The sequence below is a fragment of the Somniosus microcephalus genome, chromosome 24 (assembly GCF_052327205.1).
Source record: "Somniosus microcephalus isolate GS21.2 chromosome 24, FLI_Smic_1.0, whole genome shotgun sequence".
Classification (NCBI taxonomy): Eukaryota; Metazoa; Chordata; class Chondrichthyes; order Squaliformes; family Somniosidae; genus Somniosus; species Somniosus microcephalus.
Genome location: NC_141010.1, coordinates 48,598,779 through 48,623,516, shown reverse-complemented (window position 1 = coordinate 48,623,516; position 24,738 = coordinate 48,598,779). Strand labels below are relative to the sequence as shown.

The 24,738-nt window shown below is 47.1% G+C and overlaps 1 protein-coding gene across 1 annotated transcript in view; it reads right to left on the bottom strand.

The window, feature by feature from the left end:
* LOC147101474 (integrin beta-3-like) overlaps nucleotides 1-23,521 on the bottom strand; it is a 120,655-nt gene extending 97,134 nt beyond the window's left edge. Inside the window, exons 1-2 of the mRNA XM_085966612.1 lie at nucleotides 23,315-23,521; nucleotides 10,007-10,092 (exon numbers count right to left, since the gene is read on the bottom strand). Of these exons, the coding sequence (XP_085822738.1) occupies nucleotides 10,007-10,092; nucleotides 23,315-23,384 (156 nt within the window). The 5' untranslated portion in view covers nucleotides 23,385-23,521. The remainder of the gene's footprint in view (nucleotides 1-10,006; nucleotides 10,093-23,314) is intronic.
* Nucleotides 23,522-24,738: the final 1,217 nt, after the last annotated feature.

Below are 24,738 nucleotides of genomic sequence, written 5' to 3'. Positions count from 1 at the left end.
AAGGGGACATTTATATTGTAAAATATGTTGAACTCATTAGTTTATGACTCTTAAGAATGTTTGAGTAATTGCTATGCTTCATGTGCCTAGTCAATTAGGGGCCGGAATGTAAGAGTCATGAAAGTTTAAGAAAGTGTAAAGAAGAAAGAAAATACCTTAAAGTATTGGTTAAATATTATGGTATAGTATGTATGTACATTTGTTTATCATTGATGCATATTCTAGTATAATATAGTTAATTTACCTGACTGACTTATTGTATTGAGAAACCCCCTCTTTTCTTGTTCCAATAGTATAGTCTGAGGCCCCCTTTATTCTTGCTCCAATGGTATAGTCCTTAAGCTTGTCACATGATATATCCAGCCATTTTTACAGTTCAAGCACCATGAGGCTAGGAAAGGTAGAAGCTTTGATGGCTGTGGAGCAATACAGTTTCTGACCGTGTTTAAACGTGTTTTACTTTGAAATCCTGTTTGAAATGTATTACAGTAAACATTTAAAAGACAAAGTTACATTTTGGAACGTTTTATTTCGACACGTGTCTACTCATTGCTAAAGGCCTCAAAGCTAAAGCTCAGTGGCTGCATATTGAAAACTACGGAGCGCCACTACAGTTGTCAACATCTGTCCTATTCATTGGCAATAAAAAGGGAACATTATTACTCAATGTATTGTTTTGCAGTCTGGCTATTGAATCTGTTTGAAATTCCGAGATTTTTTAATACTCTACCAACGTTCAACTGGACTAAAGAAATATCTCCAAAATTGACAACCTGTCCAAAATGCCTCAATAATTCTTAACAATACAGGTCTGACTCATTCACTGTTTGGGCAGGAATAAATACATTTTCATACAAATTCCCGGGCATATTCATTGAACCTGCTGATTTTTAAAAAATTAATTTTCGGGGTGTGGGCATCACTGGCAAGGCCAGCATTTATTGACCATTCCTAGTTGCCCTTGAGAAGGTGGTGGTGAGCCTTCTTCTTGAACTGGTGAAGGTGCTCCCACAGCTAGGGAGTTCCAGGATTTTGACCCAGCGATGATGAAGGAATAGAATCATAGAATCATAGAATGGTTACAGCACAGAAAGAGGCCATTCAGCCTGTCGAGCCCATGCCTGCTCTCTGCAAGGGCACTTCAGCTAGTCCCACTCCCCCGCCCTTTCCCCGTAGCCCTACAATTTTTTTTCCTTCAGGTACTTATCCAATTCCCTTTTGAAAGCCACGATTGAGCCTGCCTCCAGCAGGTAGTACATTCCAGATCCTAACTACTCGCTGCAAAAATATTTTTTTCCACATGCCGCCTTTGGTTCTTCTGCCAATCACCTTAAATCTGTGTCCTCTGGTCCCAGACCCTTCCGCCAATGGGAACAGTTTCTCTCTATCTACTCTGTCTAGACTCGTCATGATTTTGAACACCTCTATCAAATCTCCTCTCAACCTTCTCTGTTCCAAGGAGAACAACCCCAGCTTCTCCAGTCTATCAACGTAACTGAAGTCCCTCATACCTGGAATCATTCTCGTAAATCTTTTCTGCACACTCTCTAAGGCCTTCACATCCTTCCTAAAGTATCGTGCCCAGAATTGGAGACAATACTCCAGTTGAGGCCGAACCAGTGTTTTATAAAGGTTCATCATAACTTCTTTGCTTTTGTACTCTATGGGCTCGATTTTGTCAATGGGGAGCTTTTGGAGGCGGGACTCCCACTTTTTGGGTTGTAGTCCCGCCTCCATCGACTTGTGGCCAACCCACGCTACTGTCCCATGATTGACCTTGTTAAGCCTGCCCAGCGGGCTCAGCAGGCCAATTAAGGGGCACCTGGTTACTGGTGACGTCAGCGATTGACATTTCATCTGTCAAGAGCTTTTGACAGATGAAAAATCAGCATTTGACAGCTCTGTGAAGCTGTCAAACACTGACAATCTGTCTTCTAACTTGAGTCCTTCTACTCAGACTCAGTTAGAAGATCTCCAGGCCAGAAAGCAGAGGCTGCAGCTTTTGACAGTTCAGCGGCCATTCTGCTTTCTGTGCCGTTGAGCTGAGGGACTCCCGAGAACTGAAGGAAGGAAGCCTGCAGGAGAAAGTAAAGGTAAGTAAAACTTATTAAAACACTTACCTCACACACTTACCTCTGCACACATGCACCCATCACTCACCTGCACAATGGACATCTTGACCCCTCCAACCCCTGCAGACCGACGGTCCGCCTCGCTAACTTGGCGTGGTTCAGAGCCGTCGGACAGCCCACACTTCAGGGCTAAAAATAGGGATTAGGCATAAAACTGCCTGTTAGCTACCTGTTAACAGGCAGTTAATTGGCACTAATCCCCTTCCCGCCTCGGGGAGGCGGCTCCTAGCATGGGCCGGGTACCTGCCTCCTGGGACATTGGCACGGAGGCGGGTTGGGGGCAGGATGGGTTCCTGCCCCCCGATTCTGCAATTTTCCCACCACTCCCGCCTCCAAACCCGCCTCCTCGGGGCTTGGAAAATCCAGCCCTATACCTCTATTTATGAAGCCCAGGGTCCCATATGTTTTTTTAACTGCTTTCTCAACCTGCCCTGCCACCTTCAACAATTTATGCACATATACCCCTAGGTCTCTCTGTTCCTGCAACCCCCTTTAGGATTGTACCCTTTAGTTTATATTGCCTCTCCTTGTTCTTCGTACCAAAATGTATCACTTCGAATGGCGATATATTTCCACGTCAGGATGGTGTGTGACATGGAAGGGAAGTTGGAGGTGGTGGTGTTCCTATGTACCTGCTGCCCTTGTCCTGCTAGGTGGTGGAGGTCACAGGTTTGGGAGGTGCTGCTGAAGAAGCCTTGATGAGTTGATGCAGTGCGTCTTGTAGATAGCACACACTGCAGCTAGTGTGCTGGTGTTGGAGGGAGTGGATGTTTAGGCTAGTGGATGAAGTGCTGATCAAGCGGACTACTTTGTCCTGGATGCTGCCGAGCTCCTTGAGTGTTGCTGAAGCTGTACCCATCCAGGCAAGTGGACAGTATTCCACCACACTCCTGAATTGTGGCTTGCAGGGTGTGGAGAGGCTTTGGGAAGTCAGGTGAGCCTTTCAGCGTAGAATACCCGGCCTCTGACCTGCTCCAGTGTCACGGCATTTATGTGGCTAGTCTAGCTGAGTTTCTGTTGATGGTGAAGGTAATGCCATTGAATGTCATGGGGAGGTGGCTGGACTCTCTCTTGTTGGAGATGGTCATTGCCTGCCATTTGTGTGGCGTGAATGTTACTCGCCACTGAGTTGAATTTACAAGGACAGTATTTGCCCCTGAGCACGGAGCATGTGCCCAGTTTACAGGTATACGGTACTGTAGGCGACACAACTAGCAATCTGCACTTCCACATACAGCAAATAATGGCTTGGATGTTGGAAACATATAGGACAATGAAAGACCAGTGCAGTCAAACTGACGGTTACAGTGTCTCGAAAATGCAGGTGAATCTTTTCCTCAATTTTGTTTTCCACATTGCCAAATGAAACTGAACATTAGATAAGATGTCTTAAGCAATATTCACTTGTTGCATGAGAAACTTGACATGTTGCTTTCTGTGTGATGGGAACCTCCAATTGAAAATGACCGCCCCAATAGATAATCTCTTGAAATAGAATTATTTAAATCGGGAAGTACCAAAAGCGAATGTAGCTTTCGGGTATCACCTCAGCCTGTGAAATCCTCTGCTAGCAACTAATTGAAGTAATCGAACTGAGGCCATTTAGAGACAGTCACTGTTAATACCTCTTCTAGGTGGCCCAAGGGGTTAAACACTGTCCTTCCATTACACTAAGATATATAGTTAATGCAGAGTTCTGGGAGCATTGCTTTATAGCTAGCCCATGATGCTCTGGTTTATCTGTGTGTTGAGATAGGCGGCCTGAAATGGAAACGAGTTCAATTCCACGACAATAAGATCTTTCACGATGGTGAGCCAAGAAAATACCCTGGACAGCCTGATCTGACAGGTCCCCACCATCACAGAAGCCAATCTTCAGCCAATTCGATTCACTCCACGTGATATCAAGAAACGGCTGAACGCACTGGATACAGCAAAGGCTATGGCCCCCGACAACATCCTGGTTGCAGTGCTGAAGACTTGTGCTCCAGAACTAGCTGTGCCTCTAACCAAGCTCTTCCTGTACAGCTACAACACTGGCATCTATCCGGCAAAGTGGAAGAATGCCCTGGTGTGTCCTGTCCACAAAAAGCAGGGCAAATCCAATCTGGCCAATTACCGCCCCATCAGTTTACTCTCAATCATCAGCAAAGTGATGGAAGGTGTCATCATCAGTGCTATCAAGCGGCATTTACTCACCAATAACCTGCTCACCGATGCTCAGTTTGGGTTCCGCCAGGTCCACTTGGCTCCATCTCATTACAGCCTTGGTCCAAACATGGACAAAAGAGCTGAATTGCAGAGCTGAGATCAAGGTAGCATTTGACCAAGTGTGGCATCAAGGAGTTCTAGTAAAATTGAAATCAATGGGAATCAGGGGGAAACTCTCCACTGGCTGGAGTCATATCTAGCACAAAGGAAAATGGTTGTGGTTGTTGGAGGTCAATCATCTCAGCCCTAGGTCATCGCTGCAACTGTTCCTCAGGGCAGTGACCTAGGTCCAACCATCTTCAGCTGCTTCATCAATAACCTTCCCTCCATCATAAGGTCTGAAGTGGGGATGTTTGCTGATGATTGCACTGTGTTCAGTTCCATTCGCAACTCCTCAGACAATGAAGAAATCTGTGCCCGCATGCAGCAAGACCTGGACAACATTCAAGCTTGGGCTGATAAGTGGCAAGTAACATTCGCGCCACACACGTACCAGGTGATGACCATCTCCAACAAGAGAAAGTCTACCACTGCCCCTTGACATTCAACAGCATTACCATAATTGAATCCCCTACCTTCAACATCCAGGGGGTCACCATTGAGCAGAAACTTAACTGGACCAGCCACATAAATACTGTGGTACAAGAGCAGGTCAGAGGCTGGGTATTCTGCGGTGAGTGTCTCACCTCCTGACTCCCCAAAGCCTTTCCACCATCTTCAAGTCACAAGTCAGGAGTGTGATGGAATACTCTCCACTTGCCTGGATGAGTGCAGCTTCCACAACACTGAAGAAGCTCGACACCATCCAGGACAAAGCAGCCCGCTTGATTGGCACCCCATCCACCACCTTAAATATTCAGTCCCTCCACCACCGGCGCACCGTGGCTGCAGTGTGTACCATCTACAAGATGCACTGCAGCAACTCACCAAGCTTCTTCGGCAGCGCCTCCCAAACCCGTGACCTCTACCACCTAGAAGGACAAGGGCAGCAGGCACATGGGAACACCACCACCTCCAAGTTACACACCATCCTGGCTTAGAAATATATCGGCCGTTCTTTTATCGTCGCTGGGTCAAAATCCTGGAACTCCCTCCCTAACAGCACCCTGGGAGTACCTTCACCACACGGACTGCAACGGTTCAAGGCGGCGGCTCACCACCACCTTCTCCAGGACAATTAGGGATGGGCAATAAATGCTGGCCTTGCCAGCGATGCCCACATCCCATGAATGAATATAAAAAAATAAATCGACGGTGATTCTAGTTGCAGGACCCTCGATAACTCATTAGTTTGAAGATCCCGCTGCCCCTTCCAATTTGATATCATCTGCAAATTTGACCATTTTGCGTTGAGATCTACTGAACATTTTCTTTCCAAGTGTGAACAATCCTAGTTTCATTAGCTCCCTTCACAGCCCAGCTATCAATTCAGTCGTTTTCACTGTCCCCGCCCAAAGTGACTGGAATAATACACAGTACTCTCGATGGGTCTGATCAAGTGTGTGTACAAACTCAGTGTCACATGCTGGGACCGATAATCTCATCACTGCTGTCAGTGGTTCCATTGACTATTCCACCGGTATCACCAGACTCCGCTCCTATGCGCTGTCCTGTAGACTAGCATTATCTGCCCTCGGCTTATTCCTCTTCTCCAAATCTCATCAATCTGCCTTGATCCATACTCAGCAACGTTTGTCACTCGTACAAATCTCTGTATATTTTCTGAAGTATGGACTTCCCAGGAAATATGATGGCCATACAATCATTATGAACATTATGAATTTGCAAAGAAATTACAGAGAAGTGCAAGAACTATAGAGCAGTAATAATGGGGAACTTCAACTATCCTAATATAGACTGAGATTGCAATAGTGTAAAGGACAGAGAAAGGGAAGAATTTCTGAAGTGTGTTCAGGAGAACTTTCTTGATCAGTATGTTTCTGGCTCGACGAGGGAGGAGGCATTGCTGGATCTGATTCTGGGGAATGAGGTAGATCAAGTGGAGCAAGTGTGAGTAGGTAAACATTTAGGGAACAGTGATCATAGTATCATAAGGTTTAGATTAGCTATGGAAAAGGACAGGGAGCAATCTAGATAAAATGTTTAACTGGGGGAAGGACAATTTCAGTGGAATGAGAATGGATCTGGCCCGGGTAAACTGGAATCAAAGATTGGCAGGCAAAACTGTAATGGAACAATGGGCTGCCTTTAAAGAGGAAATAGTCCAGGTACAGTTGAGGTACATTCCCACTAGGGGGAAAGGCAGGGCAACTAAAGTCAGGGTTCCCTGGATGACGAAACAGATAGAGAATATGATGAAGCAGAAAAAGAGTGCGTATGACAGATATTAGGTTGCAAATACATCTGAGAATCAGGCTATATATAGAAAGCTCAGAGGAGAGGTGAAAAAGAAAATAAGAGGGTATGAGAATAGAATGGCAGCTAACATAAAAGGTAATCCAAAAGTCTTCTATAGGCATATAAATAGTAAAAGGGTAGTAAGAGGAGAGGTGGGGCCAATTAGGGTCCAAAAAAGAGACCTATGCATGGAGGCAGAGGGTATGGCTGAGGTACTAAATGAGTACTTTGCATCTGTCTTCACCAAGGAAGGGGATGCTGCCATAGACATAGTGAAGGAGGAGGTAGTGGAGACACTTGATAGGATAAAAATTGATAAAGAGGTATTAGAAAGGCTGGCTGTACTTAAAGTAGATAAATCACCAGGAGCGGATGGGATGCATCCTAGGATGCTGAGGGAATTGAGGGCGAAATCATAGAGGTAGTGACCATAATATTCCATCTTCCATAGAAACAGAGCACTGGAGAATTGCAAATATTACACCCTTGTTCAAAAAAGGGTGTAAAGATAAACTCGGTAACAACAAGCCAGTCAGTTTGACCTCGTTAGTGGGGAAGCTTTTAGAAACAGTAATCAGGGACAAAATTAACAGTCACTTGGATAGGTGTGGATTAATTTAGGAAAGCCAGCAAGGATTTCTTAAAGGCAAATCGTGTTTAAGCAACTTGATCGAGTTTTTTGATGAGGTAACAGAGAGGATTGATGAGGGTGATGCAGTTGACATAGTGTACATGGATTTCCAAAAGGCTTTCGACAAAGTGCCACGTAATAGGCTTGCCATCAAAGTTGAAGCCCATGGAATAAAAGGAACAGTGACAGCATGGATACAGAATTGGCTAAGTGACAGGAAACAGAGAGTCGTGGTGAACGGTTGTTTTTCGGACTGGAGGAAGGTGGTGTGCCCCAGGGGTTGGTTCTCGGACCACTGCTTTTCTTGATATATATTAATGAATTGGACTGAGGTGTACAGGGCACAATTTCAAAATTTGCAGATGTCACAAAACTTGGAAGTATAGTGAACAGTGAGGAGGAGAGTGATAAACTTCAGGAAGACATAGACAGGCTGGTGAAATGAGTGGACATGTGGCAGATGAAATTTAATGCAAAAAAGTTTGAAGTGATACATTTTGGTAGAAAGAATGAGGAGAGGACATATAAACGAAATGGTACAATCATAAAGGGGGTGCAAGAACAGAGAGACCTGGGGGTATGTGTGCACAAATCGTTGAAGGTGGCAGGGCATGTTGAGAAAGCAGTTAAAAAGGCTTACAGGATCCCGGGCTTCATAAATAGAGTTATAAGGCTGGATTTTGATACTGGAGGCGTGTAGGAGGCGGGACTACAACTTTTGGGGTTGTAGTCCCGCCTCCATCGAGTTGTGGCCAACCCACGTGATTTTCACTTGATTGACCTTGTTGAGCCCGCCCAGTGGGCTCAACAGGCCAATTAAGGGCCACCCGGCAACAGGTGACATCACAGATTGACATTTCATCTGTCAAGAGCTTTTGACAGATGAAATATCAGCGTTTGACAGCTCTTTGAAGCTGTCAAACACTGACAATCTGTACACTAAGTTAATTCCTTCCTCTCAGGCTGATTTAGAGATCTCTCCAGAACAGAAAGCTGAATGCTGCAACTTTTGGCAGCTCGCGGCCATTCTGCTTTCTGTGCCGGTGAGATGAGGGACTCCCGAGACCTGAAGGAAGGAAGGCTGTAAAGGTAAGTAAAACTTATTTAAACACTTTACACACACCAAACACACTTACCTCTGCACTCATGCACCCATCACTCACCTGAACACCGGACATCTCGAACCCTCCAAGCCCTTCAGCCCGACGGTCCACCTCGCTAACTTGGCGTGGTTTGGAGCCGTCAGGAATCCCACACTTCAGGGATAAAAATAGGGATTAGGCTAAAAACTGCCTGTTAACTACCTGTTAACAGGCAGTTAATTGGCACTAATCCCCTTCCCGCCTCGGGGAGGCGGGTCCCAGCACAAGTCGGGTATCCGCCTCCTTTGAGACTGGCATGGCGGCGGGTTGGGGGCGGGATGGGTTCGTGCCCCCCGATTTCGCAATTTTAACCCCCCACACGTCTCCAATCCCGCCTCAACGGCCCAATGAAAATCAGCCCATAGAGTACGAAAGTGTGGCAATTATGATGAACCTGTATAAAACACTGGTTCGGCCCCAACTGGAGTACTGTGTCCAATTCTATGCACCGCACTTTAGGAAGGATGTGAAGGCCTTTAGAGAAGGTGCAGAAAAGATTTACGAGAATGATTCCAAGAATGAGGGACTTCAGTTACGTGGATAGACTGGAGAAGCTGAGGTTGTTCTCCTTGGAGCAGAGAAGATTGAGAGGAGATTTAATAGAGGTGTTCAAAATCATGAGAGGTCTGGACAGAGTAGATAGAAACTGTTCCTATTGGCAGAGGGGTCGAGAACCAGAGGACACAGATTTAAGGTGATTGGCAGAAGAACCAAAGGCGACGTAAGAAAAAACTTTTTTACGCAGCGAGTGGTTAAGATCTGGAATGTACTGCCTGAAAGGTGGGTGGAGGCAGATTCAATCTTATCATTCAAAAGGGAATTGGCTAAGTACCTGAAGGATTTTTTTTTTTAGGGCTACAGGGAAAGGGCGGGGGAGTGGGACTAGCTGAGAGTCGGCACGGGCTCAACGGGCCGAATGGCCTTCTTCCATGCTGTAACCATTCTATTCTATTCTACCCTAGCATACGGAAAATGACGGGCAGGAAATACCTATCAGTCCATCAAGCCTGTCCCGTACAGTTGTGATGCCTTGTGCATCCCGGTATCTACACTCCCCACCCACTTGGAGCCATGCAATCTCCTGAGAGAGGCGGAAAACTAGACAAAAACCCAGGCCAATTGGGGGGACAAAATCTGGAAAATTCCTCTCCAATCCCCTTAGGCAATCAAAAATAGTCCAGGAGACCACCCTGACCCTGATCAATGTTACAAGGTACCTAATTCTTGTACGAGGTGATCTCCGCCCCAGCCAGAAACAGGTCCAGCTCTTGCTTGAAGGAATTCAGCGAATCAGTGTTCACCGCACGAGCCCAAGACCAAACTCAATAAACCCTAGTGGTTACTCACGTTAACAGGATGTAGGGAAGTCATTCATCTGAAAATTGCGCCAGTGAGTTAATCAGGTAGTTTTACCAGAATAACTATTAATAGTTTCTCCATTGACAGTGGACCGCACAATCCAGAGCTCAATGAAGAATGAAGCTATGCAGGGCTATTAAAAACTGAGATGGTATCACTTTCATTCCTCTTACCTCTTGTGAACACCAGGCGCACTTAGGTTCTATTTCCAGGCACTCTGCACATGTCGCTGCTCCTCGTGATTGGCATTTATTACTACCTGAGAGAAAGACAAGAGAAATCGTCAACAAAATGTACATATATCTATAAATCCCCCATTTCGACCCGATCCTGGGGGAAAAAAGTACCCAACTCCCACCAAAGCCAAAGAACAGCCTGAAATGACAAGTGACAACCAGGAAAATTGCTAGAGGACAACTGGTGTGTGTCTACCCAGCATCAGACTGGTTGGTGGCTGTGATGGACAGCTTTGGGCACTCGGTAGTTTCCCTTCATGGCCTGTTTATATACTGAGGCGAGTTTCAATCATGTACTTTCTGTACTGTTGTCACCATGGAAACAAAATAAAATGGTGACATTGGAATGGTGAAGGTAAAAAAAAAATCTGTGACCTTCATATTATCGTATTCATTCAGCACTTCCCTTTTTGAGGAATCTTAACCCCACCTACCTGGCTTCTCACCATATTTCTCAATCTCTTCCAACTCCAGAAACACATTGGGCTGGATTTTGTCAATGGGGACGTGATGGAGGTGGGACTCCCACTTTTTAGGTTGTAGTCCCGCCTCCATCGATTTGTGGCCAACCCACGCGATTTTCCTTGATTGACCTTGTTGAGCCTGCCCAGCGGGCTCAGCAGGCCAATTAAGGGACACCCGGTTACAGGTGATGTCAGGGATTGATATTTCATCTGTCAAAAGCTTTTGACAGATGAAATATCAGCGTTTGACAGCTCTGTGGAGCTGTCAAACACTGACAATCTGACTTCTAACTTGAGTCCTTCTCCACAGACTCAGTTAGAAATCTCTCCAAAACAGAAAGCAGAATGCTGCAACTTTTGACAGCTCGCGGCCATTCTGCTTTCTGTGCCGTTGAGATGAGGGACTCCCGAGACCTGAAGGAAGGAAGCCTGCATTAGTAAGTAAAGGTAAGTAAAACTTATTTAAACACTGTACACACACCAAACACACTTACCTCTGCACTCATGCACCCATCACTCACCTGAACATCGGACACCTCGAACCCTCCAAACCCTTCAGCCCGATGGTCCGCCTCGCTAACTTGGCGTGGTTTGGAGTTGTCGGGCAGCCCACACTTCAGGGCTAAAAATAGGGATTAGGCCAAAAGCTGCCTGTTAACTACCTGTTAACAGGCAGTTAATTGGCATTAATCCCCTTTCCGCCTCGGGGAAGCGGGTCCCAGCACAGGTCGGGTATCCGCCTCCTGGGAAATGGGCATGGAGGCGGGTTGGGGGCGGGAAGGGTTCGTGCCCCCCGATTCTGCAACTTCCCCCCCACTCCTGCCTCCAAACCCGCCTCCATGGGGCTTGGAAATTCGAGCCCATTCTGTTGCCTCTTGAACCCAGTTATACTGCCCGCTCCAGTGCCTTGCCATGGTCATTTGTTTCATGAACCTTCTACACTTCATTGAAAAAGTTTTGCCTGACTCCCTTTTTTATTCCCAATGCCCTCATTTTTAACTTGTGCCCATTGGAATCCATCTTGGCGCTGAACAAGTTCCCTGGCTCAACTTTGCCAATTCCATTCATAATCATGAAACCATCACTTATGTTACTGTAAAATCTTCCTTTTTCAAAAAAGGGACAAGAACCAATCCCCTTAAATGTTCCTCAGAATTTCTAACTGCTGAAAACCGGAACCTTTTTCATTGTTTGCCTTCATACCCTCTCAACACCCGTCATTGTAAGATGATGGGATTAAAGGCTCCTGTCTCTATGGCAATGGCAACTCTTTCAACTGAGTCTGGCTATACTTGACTCAGTACCTCAGTACAAAACTGCTCCTTAATTTGGCACCAGTTGGCAATCTTACTCTCAGAGGCCACAAGGTAGCCGGCATTGGACCTACAGATACCCCACACAGGTGGAGTAGGGCATGCTCTTGTGAAGCTGAGGCTGAGGCCTGTGATCAAAGCAGTGTTGAGGGAGCTTTCTTCTGCCTCTAACTCCACCAAGCCTGTCCTGGGAGTGCTTGATACTGACACCGCAAGTCTGAAATGTGATAGTGTTCCACTCTCCAGTGCTCATACACCTCACCCTCACAAGCATGAAAAAAATCAGCCTAAAGGGTAGCAAATCATCCGCTCGCTCCTAACACAGTATCAACTAAACAAACGGGCTGATTTTTAGTAAAGCTCTATTCATTTAAGTACAGGAAGCTTATCTCTTGCTACAGTGAGCCACCTACTGTGGCAAAACAATAGAGAACCAACGAATAGAGACAGTTCCAGTCTCCATATAACAAAAAGAATGTAGAAGCACTGAAGTGCAAAAAAGATTTACAAGGATGATAGCAGAACGGAGAGGTTATAACTATCAGGAAAGACTGAACAGGCTGGGGCTCTTTTCTTGAGAAAAGAGAAGGCTGAGGGGGGGTGACTTGATAGAGGTCTTTAAAATTATGAAGTGGTTTGATAGGTTAGATGTAGGGGGGTGTCCAAAACTAGGGTCATAAATATATAATAGTCACTAATAAATCCAATAAGGAGTGCAGGAGAATCTTCTTTACCAAGGGAGTGGTTAAAATGTGGAGTGGTTGAGGTCAATAGCATAGATGCATTTAAGGGGAAGCTAGATAAACAAATGAGGGAGAAAGGAAGTCCATGTAACTTATATTGAAATTCGCAGGTTTCACTGAGCCCAACATGTATCGTAGATTGCTGAACCAAAGTAACTGAGCCCACAACCTGCCCACGGTCCGCAAAAAAAGATTGAAACTTATCACCTAACTACCGCTTCCTGATCAACCTTTGCCCTCTCGGCCTTGGTGGCCAATCAAACGGTGCGTGTGCTCTGTGTTAGAAACTGTTCCCCGAGCTGAAGCTCCGCAGAGAGATTTCCCAATTACAAATTTTTAAAAGTCCTGTCCGTTTCTCACATTCTACCTCATCACGAAAATCATCCACCACCTTAAACATTCACTCCCTCCACCACCGGCGCACCGTGGCTGCAGTGTGTACCATCTACATAATGCACTGCAGCAACTCGCCAAAGCTTCTTCGGCAGCACCTCCCAAACCCGCGACCTCTTCCACCTAGAAGGACAAGGGCAGCAGACGCATGGGAACACCACCACCTCCAAGTTCCTCTCCAAGTTACACACCATCCTGACTTAGAAGTATATCGGCGATCCTTCATCGTCACTGGGCCTAAATCCTGGAACTCCCTCCCTAACAGCACGGTGGGAGTACCTTCACCATACGGACTGCAGCGGTTCAAGGAGGCGGCTCACCACCACCTTCTCGAGGGCAATTAGGGATGGGCAATAAATGCTGGCCTTGCCAGTGACGCCCACATACCAGGAACGAATAACAAGAAAAGAAAAAAAATCTCTGCTAAAATGAGCGTGTAATAAATCTGATTTTGCAGCTTTGATGGGCCTGTGGTGTTCACCAGGTTAATCCACCCGGGCCATATTCTGCAGCAAGCTGGAATACACAGGGGCAGCATTCACTCGGGTCAAAAGCTGCTGCATTGACGGCCTTTGACAGCAAATTGAAGAGAGAAATGAGGAATTTAGCTCCTGTTAGTCTGCATTTTTCCCTTTCCCAACACCCCAAGGATACTGAGTTGGCAAGTCAAGACACCCCCAAGCCGCCGGCACTTATACTGCCTCTTCTCCAGCTCCCTACTCGCTCACACACGCTTTCTGATGCCTGCACCTGTGTGATTCTTTACTCCATAGTGATCGCTGCTCTGTTTAACCCCTTGATTGCTGGTAGGATCAGGGAAGCTCCTGCTTGAGAGTGAGACCCAATTTAGAAATATTCTGGATCACTTTCTGGGCGATCTTCACAGCAAGACCAACTCCACAACCCCCATCCACTCCCACAGATGGCGAGACAAGGTATTACAAGAGGGAAGAGGGGGGTACATCAGCATCCAGTCTAGGCCTGCGACCTCTTCCACCTAGAAGGACAAGGGCAGCAGGCGCATGGGAACACCAGCACCTCCAAGTTCCCCTCCAAGTCACACACCATCCTGGCTTAGAAGTATATCGGCCGATCCTTCATTGTCGCTGGGTCAAAATCCTGGAACTCCCTCCCTAACAGCACTGTGGGAGTACCTTCACCACACGGACTGCAGCGGTTCAAGAAGGCAGTTCACCACCACCTTCTCAAGGGCAATTAGGGACGGGCAATAAATGCTGGCCTTGCCAGCGATGCCCACATCCTATAAGTGAATTTAAAAAAAGGCAGCACAAGAATAGTGACACAACCCAACAGCACTCAGACAAGGTGGAGTAGCTCCTGATCTCCCCTGTCTGACACCCCCTCCATCTGCCATGGCCACTATCAACAAAACACCCACAATCCGATCCTCGTATGACTTGAGAGTGCTAGATACTGAGACAGGATGGCTGAAATGGAATCTGTTCTATTCCCCAGCACTTGACCAACTGGAGGTGAGGCTCCTTGATGGGGGGAGGTAAATAGGGTCTCTTTGGATTTGTGTTGTTTCCAAGATGCCTGTCGAGGGAAGATTAGAACTGGGCCAATGCTCCTTGCCAGACTCAGTGATCTGATACTGGAGCCAGGTGGGCCTGCAGTGCTCCACAGCACTGTTACTGATTGATCAAACTACCTGGCTTACTGATGGGACTGGAGGCGCAGGCCTGTCACTGGAAGCTGAGATTCTCCCCGCTTGGCTCCAGGCAACCCTGAAAGTCAATGCCCTAATAGGGGGTTGGGCATTCTTGGCTGACTAAGCAGTGTAAAGCTTACCAGTGCGCTGTCCTAGTAATCTGTGAGCAATTTGTTGCTTAAAGTCTGACAGTTCCCTTGGAATCCCTAAGCCATGGCTCTTAATTAGTTAAGATTTTGATTTAGGTAAGCGGGGTGTGTCCCTCCAGGTAAAGAGTGCACACTCCGTATCAAACAAACAGAAGCTCTATAGCTGTAGACGTCTCGTTATATTTGGTTTTAAGACTCTTGAACATGGTGATGGGTTTCTGCATGTGTCAGACACTTGACGGACCAGAGAAAAGCCAAAGGCCCCATTATGAACATCCCTCACCTCGACAGACGTGTGTTAAGATGAACAGCAGCAGCAACAATCCAACATGTTACAAAAGACAACAGCAACAAGGGGATATTCCGCTCGGCAAGAAGCATTTTAGACAGTTACAATGGCAGGATTTGCTAGGGGGAGTGTTACAACTACCAGTGACGAGCCATGGCAGCCTTGGCTCAGTGGGTGTACTCTCACCTCTAAATCAGAAGGTCATTGCTTCAATATGGCCATACTGGTGAAGGCTCCTCCATAGGCGTATGCCTAAAGCAGGCGTTTGGCCCACTGCACATGTAAACAGGGAGCCTACCGCCGGTTTGAGGCCCCCTTTAAAAAACTGGATTGCGCATGACCGCTGTATGTGGAGATTGTGCTGTGGTCAGTATTCTCTGGCAGTCAAACCAGAGGTCATTAAAGTGACCGTTGGAGGCTGCCACTGGAAAGATACATTTTCATTTTTCTACTTACCTTATTGTGGAGCTGGGAGGAGGAGCAGGAGGACTTCTCCAGGCTCCACGTTAAAGCAGCGGACTGCTGACGGCCATCGCTTCCCCCTCCCTCCCCCCTTTCCCGATTGGCTCCCCCCGCCAGACTCTCCTTACCACCTTGGCTGGCATCCAAGCCGGCCGACCTTGGCACCTCCTGGAGCCGGCGAGTTGCCCCTGGGGCCTCGACTGGTGCCTGCTGCTCACCAGTAATTAAAAAATGGGACCAATTTCCCGTGGTCCTGCCACTGACCTCATTAGGCGCAAGCAGCGTGGCCCTATTCGCACGCCATCCAATTTCTAGGTGTCTTTCTTTAGAATCCAATGGCGACTGTCACTCCACAGAAACAGTCCTAAACACGCTTGCAATAAAAGCACATTGAACACCAGGACTGCGAAACACGTTATGATCGGGACCACTATGTTCACAGTGACTGAATAAAGTCACACTTGGCTTTTTATCTCATGGGAATGCGAGTATTTGTATCGCCGTTTTAAAGGATCGAATTCCACAATTCTGCCCATTTTTCTTCCCTAACAACTGAAAATCAGTGGCTTTGTTGGCAAGAAAGAATGGTGTGGAGATGCCGGTGTTGGACTGGGGTGGACAAATGTAAGAAATCACACAACATCAGGTTATAGTCCAACAGCTTTATTTGAAATCACAAGCTTTCGGAGCGCTGCTCCTTCGTCAGGTGAAGTGGAGAGATGCATAAAAACACAGCTTATATAAGAAGATTGACTTGAGATGCTCGAAGGTTCAATAAGCAGGCTCGGTCTCAGCGAAAGAATATACTCGTCACCCGAGGACACGGAAACAAGACAGGGAAATGACATCTCCCACATCTCAGCAGTTATGCAATCTGACAATACTTAAGATACGTTGAGCATATATCATGCTTTAAGCAGAATGCTTTGTTAGTCCACCTTCACAAAGTCCTTTGTAAATTATCCACAGCTGCACTTCACCTGTGTGTGGGATTGTCTGCCTACATGGCGACTGCAGCAGCCCATCTCAACCACTGCACTACCGTACTCCTTTCTAAGGGGTATGCTAGCGTGGTGGTTCTGTTACTGGCCTAATGATCCAGAGAAAGAGTTCAAATCCAGCCGTGGCAGTTTGAGAATTTGAATTCAGTTTAAAGATAAAAAAGTCGGTATCAGTAAAAGTGACCAGGAAGCTGTCGGACTGGTGTAAAAACCCAACTGATTCACTAATGTCCTTTCGGGAAGGATGCCTGCCGTCATTTCCTGGTCTGGCCTATGTGCGACTCCAGTCCCAGAGCAACGTGGTTAACTCTTAGCTGACCTCTGAAATGGCCGAGCAAGCCACTCAGTTGTATCAAAATCCACTACAAAGCGGTTCAAGAAGGCGGCCCACCAGCACCTTCCCAGGACAACGAGGGATGGACAATAAACGCCCGAGAATTAATAAATACAACGCTTCTCCACTTCCAGTGCATGTGTACGCTCGTGTCATAAAAGTTCTTCTTGTCTTCATCCAGCTTCACTACACCCTTTCATGACGGCAGCAATGAGGCACTGGAGGCCAAGAAATCTACCGGTGAGCAGGAGCCATCTACAGCTGCTACTCAGAGAGAGGAGTCCGCATTGTACTGTTGAGAGGTGGGAAGATTGTCGCAAAGTTCTCCACACAGCCAATATACGAGAGTCAGTAACAACTGAGTAAAGGGACTGTACCTGAACATAAGAACATAAGAAATAGGAGCAGGAGTAGGCCATTCGGCCCCTCGAGCCTGCTCCGCCATTCAATAAGATCATGGCTGATCTGATCTTGGCCTCAACTCCACTTTCCCGCCCGCTCCCCATAACCCTTGATTCCCCCATTTTTCAAAAATCTATCTGTCTCTGCCTTGAATATATTCAATGACCCAGCCTCCACAGCTCTCTGGGGTAGAGAATTCCAAAGATTCACAACCCTCTGAGAGAAGAAATTCCCCCTCATCTCCATTTTAAATGGGTGACCCCTTATTCTGAAACTATGCCCCCTAGTTCTAGATTCCCCCACGAGGGGAAACATCCTCCCTGCATCTACCCTGTCAAGCCCCATCAGAATCTTATGTTTCAATAAGATCCCCTCGCATTCTTCTACACTCCAATGAGTATAGGCCCAACCTGCTCAACCTTTTCTCATAAGACAACACCTTTAAATCAGGAATCAACCTAGTGAACCTTATCTGAACTGCCTCCAATGCAAGTATATCCTTCCTTAAATAAGGAGGCCAAAACTGTACGCAGTACTCCAGGTGCGGTCTCACCAACACCCTGTATAGTTGTAGCAAGACTTCCCGACTTTTGTTAACCTGTCTCTTCTTTTCAGATTGACCAACCAGGGATGAGGGACTTCAGTTATATGGAGAGACCAGAGAAACTGAGATTGTTCTCCTTAGAGCAGAGAAGGTTAAGGAGAGATTTAATAGAGGTGTTCACAATTATGAAGGGTTTGATAGAGTAAATAAGGAGAAACTTTCCACTGGCAGGAGGGTCAGTAACCAGAGGCCACAGATTTAAGGTAATTGGCAAAAGAACCAGAGGGGACATGACAAATTCTTTTTATGTAACGAGTTATGATGCATTTAAGGGGAGGCTAGATAAACATATGAGATGAAGGGAATCGAGGGTTATGCTGATAGAGTTAGATGAGGAAAGACGGGAGGAGGCTCGAGTGGAGCATAAACGCCGGCATGGACTTGCTGGGCCGAATGGCCTGTTTCTGTGCTGTATAATCCTATGTAATGATGTTCTGGAATGCTGTGCCTGAAAGGGCGGTGGAAGCAGATTCAGTATTAACTTTCAAAAGGGAATTGGATAAATACTTGAGAAGGAAACATTTACAGGGCTATGGGGAAAGAGCAGGGGGAGTGGGACTAATTGGAGCGCTCTTTCAAAGAGCCGGCACAGGCACGATGGGCCGAATGGCCTCCTTCTGTGCTGTATGATTCTATGACCTGTTGTGTATTTTCTGTTTTTACTTCAGATTCCCAGTGTCTTTTTATTTGCTCCATGATTTAGCCTGTTGGAGCTTCCTCAAGTTTAACCTGCCGCTGTTCCACAGTTTAGGGCAGAGTCTACTTTGCCTGTGACTTTTCCCACTGAGTGTCACCATGGCTAAAGTTAATTAGATCCTCATAATCATAATAATCATAATCAACTTTATTGTCATTGTTAGTGCACAAGTGCAGTACAACGAAATGTAGGCTTGCGGCTCCCGAGAATGTACATTTAGATTAAGACATTTAAACATTCAACATTCATTTGGCTTGTAATACATTAACATAAACATAACCATAATAAAGTGCATTGGCAGATGTGCAGGCTTTAGAGTTTATTTGTGGAGTTCAGTAGGATGACAGCCCTGGGAAAGAAGCTGTTCCTAAATCTGGTCGTTCGGGTGCGAATGCACCTGTAGTGTCTCCCAGATGGCAGGAGGGCGAACAGACTGTGGCTGGGGTGGGTAGGGTCTTTGATGATGGTCCGTGACCTCCGTAAACAGCGTTTCTGGTATATGTGCTCTATGGTCGGTAGCCGGGTGCCGGTAATGCGTTGGGCAGTTTTGACTACCCGCTGCAGGGCTTTCCGGTCATAGTAGCTACAGCTGTCATACCATACTGTGATACAGTTCGTCAGGATGCTCTCTATTGTGCAGCGGTAAAAGTTAGAGAGGATCAGGGGTGACAGGTTACATCCCTTCAGCCTCCTTAGGAAATATAGGCGCTGCTGGGCCTTCTTCACCAGAGAGGAGGTATTGAGGGACCAGGAGAGGTCTTCCGTGATGTGGACTCCGAGGAACTTAAAGCTGTCCACCCTTTCCACCACAGCCCCATGGATGTGGATGGGGGTGTGACTTCCGCCTTTAGACTTCCTGAAGTCCACAATGATTTCTTTGGTTTTCTTGATGTTAAGGGCCAGGTTGTTATCGGCGCACCACTTCACGAGATGCTGGACCTCCTCCCTGTAGGCTGACTCATCGTTGTTGGTGATCTGGCCTACTACCGTGGTATCATCCGCAAACTTGATGATGGTGTTGGAACCATGAATAGCCACACAGTCGCGGGTGAAGAGGGAGTAGAGGGGGCTCAGCACACATCCTTGTGGGGCCCCCGTGTTCAGGGTCAGGGGGGGGGGGAGGTGTGGTTACCTAATTTGACAGACTGGGGTCTGTTTGTTAGGAAGTCCAGGGTCCAGTTGCAGAGGGAAGTGTTCAGGCCAAGAGTGTGGAGTTTGGTGGCCAGCTTGTTGGGGACGATAGTGTTGAATGCTGAGCTGTAGTCTATGAACAGCATTCTGATGTAGGTCTCTTTACCATCTAAGTGATTCAGTGCAGAGTGTAGAGCAGTTGTGATTGCATCCTCCGTTGATCTGTTTGCACGATAGGCAAACTGGTGTTGGTCTAGAGAGGCGGGAACACTGGCTTTGATGTGAGCCAGGACCAGTCTCTCGAAACACTTCATTATGATGGGTGTGAGTGCGACAGGTCGATAGTCGTTCAGGCACGTCACAGCCGTTTGCTTTGGCACAGGAATAATGGTAGCGGTCTTGAAGCATGTAGGAACTACTGCCTGGGCCAATGACACTCCCCCCTCCCCCACCACCTGCCCCCTGATAATTGGCTAAATTTCTGTTTACTCACCCAGCAAATATTCCCACTCTGTTCAAACAAATTATACGTCCTGGTATAAATACCGGCCAAACGCCAGTGTGATAGGAACAGAAATTCGTGCCAGGCAGAGCATTGCCCCTATTGGATATGCTGCAAAGTGTAGCAGACTATCAGCCTATCTCAGGCATTTCCAGGGTTTTTAGCAGTTGAAAAACTCCCCACCACTGTGTCAATACTGAGGTGTCCCAACACTGACTGGACACCTCCCCGCTCCCGACCCCTGCAGCTGCTGGATTTCAATGGCACAAAGGTGAGTGTACCATTAAAAATGATCTGAGCTGGTGAGTCAGAAACACGATAGGGCAGTTTTCCACACAGTACTGAGGACTGTGGTAAAGTCAGAAACTCAACTCAACCTGTCCAGGCACATACAGATACCAGCAAACCTGCAGTGATGCGGTCACTGTTACTGATACTCCAGTCTTTCGCCATTATGTGTCAGAGATGCAGAACGCACTGACAGTTGACGCCTATGCACGAAAACGTACCACAAACTGGATAATATCTACATGTCAAATGACAGCATTAACTATTACAAACAGCAGACAGCGGGGTGTGAGTTTAAGGATGCAATATAGTCTTGTGGTTCCGACCTGCATCATCATCAGCAGCTTCATCAACATCATCAACAACAAGAAGCCTTTACTCTAACATATAAAAAAATCCCAAGCTGCTTCACAGAAGTGTAATGAAAGAAACGGACGCTGATATTTAGATGGGTGACCAAAAGCTTGGTCAAAGGGGTAGGTTTTAAGGAGGATCTTGAAGGAGGAAAGGATTAGTGGAGAAGCAGAGGTTTAGGGAGGCAATTCCAGAGCATGGGAACAAGGCACTAGGCAGCTGAAGGCACGGCCGCCAATGGTGGGGCGAATGGAGGGGGCGGATTCGTTAAGAGTCAGGAGAACGGAGACTTTGGGTAGGGGGGCGGGGTGGGTGTGGGGGGTGGTGTTGTTGTAGGGCTGGATGAAGTTACAGAGGGAGATGGGGGACCACGAAGGGATTTAAACACAAGGATGATAATTTTAAATCTGAAGCTTTGGGGAACCAGGAGTCCATGCAGGTCAGTGAGGGTGGTCTGACGGGCGAATGGGGCTCAGTGATAGGATACAGGCAGCCGACCTTCACTCTTGTAGTCTATGTTTCGGTCTCCACTCTAGGGATTACAATCGTGCACTTTATCCAATTATTCTCCAACTATTTTCACAAATGTGTTACAAATATAATTCCACATTTGTTACAAATTTTGCTTTTGCAAGCATTTAAACAAAGATCAGCAGGAACAGGAAGGTTATTCTGGGACAGGGACATAAACTTTTCAGATACATTTGGAGACAAGTGTGCTGTTGAGACAATAGCGGCACTTCTGTGTGTAGTTTACCCTATAGTTAAATAAAGTGCACAAATGGAAGTGGGATATTTAAAAGTTATATTTACAACCATTATTTTTTTTCTCTTTCTTGAAACCATGTTGCCTAGTTGAAATTAGCAAGAATTCATACATTGTAACCCAGTGAAGGTGGAATTACCCCCAGGGAATACACAGAGTAAACATCTCTTCCCAGAGCTTACAACAAAGAGGAAATCACCCCCTCCCATGTGTTCTAAACAGGTTTGCAATTATAGAATCATACAGTCATAGAATCACAGAACAGAAGGAGGCCATTCGGCCCATCAAGTCTGCGCCGGCTCTTTCGAAGAGCAATCCAGATAGACCCACTCCCCCCCCCCACCCCCACCGCTCTTTCCCCATGTCCCTGCAATTGTTTCTCCTTCAAGCATTTATCCAATTTCCTATTGAAGGCTACTATTGAATCTGTATCCACCACCCTATCGGGCAGTGCACTGCAAATCCTAACCACTCGTTGCATAAAAAAAGTTTTTCCTCATGTCGCCTCTGGTTCTTTTGCCAATGACCTTCAATCTGTGCCCTCTGGTTATCGACCCTTCAGCCATTGGAAACAGTTTCTCTTTATTTACTCTATCTAAACCCTTCATGATTTTAAACACCTCTATCAAATCTCCTCTTAGCCTTCTCTGCTCTAAGGAGAACAACCCCAGCTTCTCCAGTCTATCCACGCAATTGAAGTCCCTCATCCCTGGAACCATTCTTGTAAATTGTCCTGGGGCCAATATTTATCTGTCAATCAACATCACTAAAACAGATGATCTGGTCATGATCACATTGCTGTTTGTGGGAGCTTGCTGTGCGCAAATTGACTGCCGCATTTCCTGCATTACAACAGTGACAACACTTCAAAAGTACTTCATTGGCTGTAAAGCGCTTTGGGACGTCCTGAGGTCGTTAAAAAGCTCTACATAAATGCAAGTTTTTCAAGTCTTTCTTCTGAAATCTTCCCGCACTCTCTCCAAAATCCATCGCGTCCTTCCTAAAGTGTGGTGCCCAGAATTGGCCCCAATACTCCAGCTGGGGTCAAACTAGTGTTTAGCACAACTTCCTGGCTTTTGTACTCTATGCCCCTGTTTATGAAGCCCAGGATCCCGTATGCTTTTTTAACTGTTTTATTAACCTGTCCTGCCACACCCAGGTCTCTCGCTCCTTGCACCATTGAGCATGTATTGTCTCTCCTCATTCTTCCTACCAATATGTATCAGCTCACACTTCTCTGGGTTGAATTGTGTGTCCGCCCACTCCACCAGCCTGTCTATGTCCTCTTGAAGTCTATTACTACCTTCCTCACTGTTCACTACACTTCCAAGTTTCCTGTCATCTGCAAATTTCGAAATTGTGCCCTGTACCCCCAAATGCAAGTCATTAATGTATATCAAAAACAGCAGTGGTCCCAGTCTCACTTACTTTAATTTTAAAATATGTAAGTTTCTACTGATGCATCTCATTCTTAAAATTAAAAGCCCTTGGCAGTCTGGTACTGGTGTTGATTAAAGGAATATAACAGAATCTTTAAAACAACGGGGTTGCGCCAGTCTCGCTATTTTTGATCAGATATCTCACTCATGGCATTGGTCCGGTAGCCAGCCCAAGCTGGGGCTCGCTGACACCCCCAGGGAACACTGGCCCTCCTCTGACCCCCAGGGTTTCTGACACTTACCCCGGGCCGCGGGGATGCACAGGACGGCGATCAGTGCGATGTGCCCCCAGCGCAGGCTGTGTCTTCCCATCGCTGCCGCTCCCAACGACGCGCCCGAGTGTCAGCCGCTCGCAGACTGTGACCGGAGAGTGAAGGAAGCAGCCGCCGAGACAGGGATCTCTGAAACACTGAGCACCGAGTCAGAGAGCAAAACTTTCACAAGTTAGAGCCCGGGTTGAACCCCGCCCCAACACCGGCAGCGAGAGAGAGAGAGAGCAGGGGAGCGCCGCCTGGGGACCACAGACACACACTGAGCCAGTGTACACACAGCGAGTGTACAAACATACACACATACACACAGAGAGCTAGTGTACAAACACACACAGAGCGAGTGTACACACAGCGAGTGTACACACAGCGAGTGTACAAACACACACATATACACAGAGCGAGTGTACACACAGCGAGTGTACAAACACACACATATACACAGAGCGAGTGTACACACAGCGAGTGTACAAACACACACATATACACAGAGCGAGTGTACACACTGTCAACAAGGGCAGACTTCGACGATGAAGTCGAACACCGCCTTCAGTGTGCCAGTGCAGCCTTCGGTCGCCTGAGGAAGAGAGTGTTTGAAGACCAAGACCTCAAACCCAGCACTAAGCTCATGGTCTACAGAGCAGCAGTGATACCCGCCCTGCTGTATGCCTCAGAGACATGGACCATGTACAGCGGGCACCTCAAAGCACTGGAGAGGTACCACCAACGCTGCCTCCGCAAGATCCTGCAAATCCATTGGCAGGATAGGTGGACCAACATCAGTGTTCTCGCTCAGGCCAACATCCCCAGCATCGAAGCTCTGACCACGCTCGATCAGCTTCGATGGACAGGTCACATCGTCCGCATGCCCGATATGAGACTCCCAAAACAAGCGCTCTACTCGGAGCTCCGACACAGCAAGAGAGCCCCAGGTGGGCAGAGGAAACGCTTCAAGGACACCCTCAAAGCCTCCTTGAAAAAGTGCAACATCCCCACCGACACCTGGGAATCCCTGGCCCAAGACCGCACACAGTGGAGGAGAAGCATCCGGGAAGGCACCGAACACCTCGAGTCTCCTCGCCGGGAGCAAGCGGAAGCCAAGCGTAAACAGCGGAAGGAGCGCACGTCAACCCAAGCACCCCACCCACCCGCCCCTTCAACCACCGTCTGCCCCACTTGTGACAGAGACTGTAGGTTCTACATTGGACTCAACAGCCACCCGAGAACTCATTTTTAATGTGGAAGCAAGTCATCCTCGGTTCCGAGGGACTGCCTAAGAGAGGCACACAGAGCTCGTGTACAAACACACACATATACAGAGCGAGTGTACACACACAGACACAGAGCGAGTGTACAAACACACACATATACACAGAGCGAGTGTACACACAGAGCGA